We start from the raw sequence: 5920 nt of genomic DNA on the forward strand, positions 1-5920 counted from the left end.
TATAACGACAAAAGTTGAGTCCTTAACAATCGAGAGACACAAAACATGAACGATTCCCATCTTACGTTCTTTCAACGTCATTTCTTAACTTTAAAATGTATACACATTATAAAATCCCTTTTGCACCTTTTTCATTGTTTAGAAAGAAAAAAAAGGGGAGACATAAAGACAAACAAAAGGTGAGTTGGCTTGGTCCCTCTTTTTGAGAGAAAGGTGCACCAAAGTGTGAGAATACTTTTCCTTAAACCAAATAATAGGAACAAAGATTATATGCTTATGCAATTATTTAAGACACTATAGATCAATAAAACAGTAATTTAGACATTAACAATCATAAACTTTTATAAGTAGTTTGTTACGTTACAAATTAATAATGTCTCACCCTATAACTAAGACGAAGTTCTTGAAATACCAAAACGAAGTTATTGAAATACAATATTAATGAGATTTAAACTCAATTATATAAAAGATTCAAATTCTTTTTTACTCAACTTCTTAAGGTAATGAATTAGTGAATCTTCGTCTTTATATAATATTTTACTTTTTTTACTTTTATCTATGTAATACTTAAACTTACATTTGAAATTCTAATATAAATTGTGTTTATTATGTTCTGACAATGGTATAAGAGTAAAGTTCAAAATCATAAATTTCAGAGAGAAAAATAGTGTTGGGTGAAAATCACATTGGATTCCCTATGTTGCTACTGATTCTTAACAAAAAGAACTATATGATAGGTGTGAAAGCGGGATCGATGATTTCTAAGAGATTTTTGAAGTTATGAGCTTCATATAAACTCTAGTTGCTTCACCATGATTTGATCAGTGACAAACCAAATAAAGAATGCATATGATTGCAATAAAGGAGTCAAATGAGTTTCTTAGAGGCACGTGACTAGAGGATTAAGGAGAAAAATCGTAACAAGAACTCTGATCAACCTTTACAAGCCAAATCGACAAAGAAGGTTCTCTGGACAAGGGAACATCCAAAAATAAAATAAAATAAAAAAATAAAAAAATAAAAAAATAAAAAAAATGATAAAAAAAAACTACAAAGAAGCCATTGTCCTTGTTTAGAAAGAACAAGAAGAAATTTGACAAGAAAAGTTGACACTCGATTATTGGCATCTTGAAAGTGGGTATGACTAAGCATAATGAGTGATTCATGAGTCATGATGAGACTTTTAAGAAAAAATTGAAATTTATATATCATAGTTTGTTTGATGTAAAGGTAATAAGAAGGATTCCAATTCAGAAGAAAGATAAAAAAATATTCATATATTTCCAATGCATTGAATGTCCCTAAGATGAAGAGTAATTTGCTAAGACTTAATCAACTGCTGAAAAAAACTATACAATGACAAGGAACATAAAGTGTTGAAGGTTTTTTTATGTCAACAACAGATTGATGTTGAGAGTTCCACTATCTAGCAATAGAACTTTTAAGGTTGGAATTTAGGTGGGTGGACATCAATACTTAATTTAGAGATTATCCCACGAAAGTTGGAATTGACACCAAAAGTATGTTCATTTCAATTTCATGATCATGAGCCCTGATGCTCAACAAAACTGTTTGGAAAAAAATTGTGTAATTATAGACAACAAAAACACTCTACAATCAAATTTATTTATGAATTTTAAAATATTTATTATCAATAGATGTTTTCATTAATAAAATTTGTTAATAATGTAAATTTTATTAATAAAATGAATGTCAAAGTTTTTATTTTAGACTTTCATCATTTCGAGATAAAATTTATTGATAATTAATTTTTTTTGAAATGTGTGCACGTAAAGGAATTAAATATGCTCGACTTACTAATAGTGTGTTTCTGTGCCAATGAGCAATTTTGAAGAAATCAATGCATTCAAGCACGATATGAAGGCAAAATTTGAAAAGAATGACTTGGATAAACTCTCTTATTTTCTTGAGATGCAATTTACGGAAACTAAAGGTGGAATTTTCATGCATAAAAACAAATATATTACTTATGTGTTGAAAATGTTTCAAATATTGAGTTGAAATCTTAATTGATATTATAAATACATTTAAGAAATCTGAATGAAATCAAATGATGGACAAAATTCTATATAAACAAATGGTGGGATGTCTATGATATATATACAATACAAGGATTGATATTGTATACAGAATAGGGTTTGAGAGCAAGTACATGGAGGAACCAAAACAATCTCATTTGCTTGTTGTTTAAGGTTACTTAGCATGTTAAGGAAACAATTGACTGGACTAATATTTCCAAACAAATTTAGTAGTTCTAATCACAATATGGTTGGATACTTTGATCCTAATTGGTGTACAAGACAAGACAAGAAAAGCATCATAGGCTGTGCTTTTATGCTTGGAGATACTCCAATTTCCTCCTTGTCAATAAAGAAGTATGTCATGTGACTTTTTCTTCATGTGGCTGAGTATATAATTATTAGTATGAAATGAATGTTTGCCAAACTCTATGTTTGAAGAATTAAAGATAAGAATGAACGAAAATGTTTTTAATGGTGAATAACAAGTCAATACTAATTTTGGTCAAAAGTGTAGTGGCACATCCTGATTTTTCAAGAGTTGGATATTAAGTTTGTGAACTTGTCTAACCCACTTACTTGGCCAAACAACCTCATTTTTCAAGAGTTGGATATTAAGGACATAATCGGTTGTTAAGCTGCACGGTCTCTTCACGGACGGTCCAATTTTTCTTATTAAAAAGAAAACAGATAATTGGTTTGGATTTTCATAAACAGAAATTTTACATAGAAGTAGTGCTACAGATAATTCCACTAGGGAAAAGAAGAGACAAAAGACAAGCTTCTATATGACTTTTTGCCATGAAAGTTACATTACAAGCACGTGAAATAAAAAAAATACTAAAATGTATGAAAAACATTCATTTTATTGAACAGAAAAGATTGATTTTGTTGAATATATATAAATAATTTGGAGTAATTAAAAGCGTGCACATAATGGATTCCCTACACGAAAAGACAAAGATGTCTTCAATGATGTCGTTGAAGCTTACTGTGACAGACAGAAATCAAAAACAAAACACAAACTTTTTTTATTTCATGAAAGACACGTAACATCAAATCAACCGATCCAGACAGTTTCAAGGGTTCACTGATGTGCCAACCATCACCCATTCCTTCACTCTCTTTTCCCTCACTTGCTTACTTTTTTATTATTATTTATTCATCTCATTATTATCATTTTTATTAACAATAATATCGCGTATTATTGCATGTTACGTATTACGTAGCAACCCTTCAACAACGACGTTCCGGAGTCCAATGAGGTTCTGCGGGGCTAAAGTGAACGGACTCTACCCTGGAATCCAACAACTCGGTTATGGGAGTGAAGGTGACGCAGCGTGGCACCTTGTACTGGTTAATCGAGGCGCCTCGGGAGATGGCGTAGTCCATAAGCTCTTCAAAGGTTCCGTTCTTCACCACACGAATCTCCAGCGGGCCAATAGAACGGTCCGAGACTCTCCCTTGTCTATACACGGCGTTCAGCGACTCCTCCATAGTCAAACAGCACTTCTCCAGCACGTCGCCTGAGGGAGCGTGGCTCGAGTCCTTCATCAACAGCTCCCAGTAAATCACGTAGTGCCCCGGGATCGACTTCGTGTCCGCGAAGCTCGTGTACTCCACCACGCTCGTGTTGAATTCCTTCAACAGCACCGAGGCGTTCTCCACGGCGTTCTGCAGCTCAGCCTCGTCCGTTTTATCGGAGTCAATGCTCAGAAGCACGTTCTTTCTCCTCACGAAGTGGAACTGCGGGGCGTTGTTGTGGAACCCCGTCACCTGGAGCACGTCGCCCACGCGGTAGCGGCACAGGCCAGAGTATCCAGTAAGAACGAGTTCGTAGGATTTACCGACTTCGACGTCAGCAAGGTCGACTAAAGGCGGTGGCGAGTCACGTGACAGCAAGGTGGAAGATGAAGTTGAAGAGGAATCGTCGTGAGGCAAGAACTCGAAGTAACCCATGTTTGGCATGATGGTATATGATACATCAGAGGGGTTGCAGATCGGGTTTAGATTAAGGCCAAAGTAACACTCCGAGGAGGCGTACATGGTGCAAGCGAGAGGTAGGCCTCCGCTGTAATATTCGAGAGTTGGAATATACTGCGCCATGGCACCTGTCACAATCACATCCAGATACTTCGTGTTTGGCCAGATTCTGGTGATTATGCGTTCCCAGTTTTCTCCAGAACATTCTTTGGTAATGAAATTGGCAAGTTCCGGGTTTGGTTTCAGGATTTGAGCCATGCGTTCAGTGATGGCAGGATCGGTGATTTTTGGGTTTAGGGTTCCGGTGGAGATGTCGTGGGCTAATTGCGCCCAATTGAGCTGTAGGAAGCGGATAGCTCGAAGAAGGCCTGATGCGAAAATGGCACCGACTCTGAGAACCTCATGGCGCATGATGAGGCCGCATAGCATTTGCGTGTACATGCTCTGGAAGGAATCGGGGCAGAGGATTGCTTCATCGGGGCTTGTATACACGTTGTATGGGTCGTGGGGTCTGTTTTTGAATTGCTCGCTCTTGTAGTAGCTGGTCAGCACGGGACGTGCCACTAACCCACTTGGCGTCTTCGTCTCCGCTTTGATGAACAGAAACAGGAGCGCCTTACCCTTGTCCAACCCAGGCACGTATCTGTGTAACGTAACAATGTATTCACATGAGTTAGTTCGTGACATAAAACACTATATTTACGCATGTCTAAGGAACGGAAACATACTGGCTCATCACTGGCATCAGAAGGCTGTAAAGCAACTGACGACGGTCCATCTCTTCACGAATCGTTGGCATCAATTTTCTCTCCCCAGCAGATGTTCCAGAACTGCAGTTTCGCCCAAGGTTAGTTAATTCACTCAAGTCAAACATAATTAATGAATACATGAAAAATAACAAAACATTGCCTTAGGAATTGTATATGGTATTAAAGTTGATGCCTAATGGGTAAAATTTTCAATACAAATATCTATCTTACTCCAATTAAAGTTTGTCGGTTAATCAATATAGTTTACAACCGTGTAATGCAGAGAGTTACTAATGTAGGTATGTACGAACCTAGTGAGAAACTCAGAGATTGGGCGAGCGCAGAGGATAGGGGAGCGATCACCGTTAGCAATGCGTTGGATATCATTCTTCAAATCCTCGTACGAAACGACAGGAACCTTGGACTTGAAAGTGTGACGGTCCGTGGCTTCATTGAGCTGAAACCGTTTGAGGTACTCAGTCTGAGCGTTTTGGCTCAGAATCTCTGCAAGAACTTTCTCTTGGACAAGGACAGTGTTTCGGGTCATTTCCTCAATGAAACGCAAAGCCTTTGCGTTCTTGTCATCACAAGTGGGAGGAAGTGCAGGAGGGGATGGAGATAAGTCAGCAGCAATGGCCATGACGGGTAGAGGATGTGTTTGTGAGTGAGGGAAGAGTAACTGAAGGTCTAGCTCTTTGGTTAAGAGAAGATGAGAAGGAGTGGAAGAAGAAGATGAGTGAGGATGGAGAGAAAGTTGAGAGGTATTTATAGAGTTGTGCTGGTAGGGGAAATGAATTAGAAGTGTGAAGCATGTGACACAGTGAACGTCATGGTTGGCGGAAGCAAACAGCGCTTGGAATGACGTTGTAGGAGTTAATGGGGATCCGCGCGACAAAGGATTGTGTGTTTCAGATAGTGTAGCTTATTGAGGAGACAGGTGGGCCAGGTATGAAGCATTGTGGCCGACATGTGGGTCCACATATGTCGCCACATCAGCAAAAGTTTCGTGAGTGTTGTCCTTAGGGGCGAACCATGCGGCCATGGGGTTGTAGGGTGTGTTGGTATCAGAAAGTGATGGCTGCCGGCTGCGCCAGGGACTGTGAGAAGTTTTTACTTACTTAGGAGAAAACTTGGCTCCACCATTTTGCA

At 38.1% G+C, this 5920-nt stretch overlaps 1 protein-coding gene across 1 annotated transcript; it reads right to left on the bottom strand.

The window, feature by feature from the left end:
- Positions 1–3046: 3046 nt before the first annotated feature.
- On the bottom strand, positions 3047–5523 carry LOC108324131 (probable indole-3-acetic acid-amido synthetase GH3.1). The gene is made up of 3 exons (XM_017556970.2): positions 5083–5523; positions 4751–4852; positions 3047–4665 (listed from the first exon to the last, which is right to left on the bottom strand). The coding sequence occupies exons 1-3, from the start codon at positions 5409–5411 to the stop codon at positions 3276–3278; spliced, it is 1821 nt and encodes a 606-aa protein (XP_017412459.1). The 5' UTR covers positions 5412–5523; the 3' UTR covers positions 3047–3275.
- Positions 5524–5920: the final 397 nt, after the last annotated feature.

The sequence above is a fragment of the Vigna angularis genome, chromosome 1 (genome assembly GCF_016808095.1).
Source record: "Vigna angularis cultivar LongXiaoDou No.4 chromosome 1, ASM1680809v1, whole genome shotgun sequence".
NCBI classification, from domain to species: domain Eukaryota; kingdom Viridiplantae; phylum Streptophyta; class Magnoliopsida; order Fabales; family Fabaceae; genus Vigna; species Vigna angularis.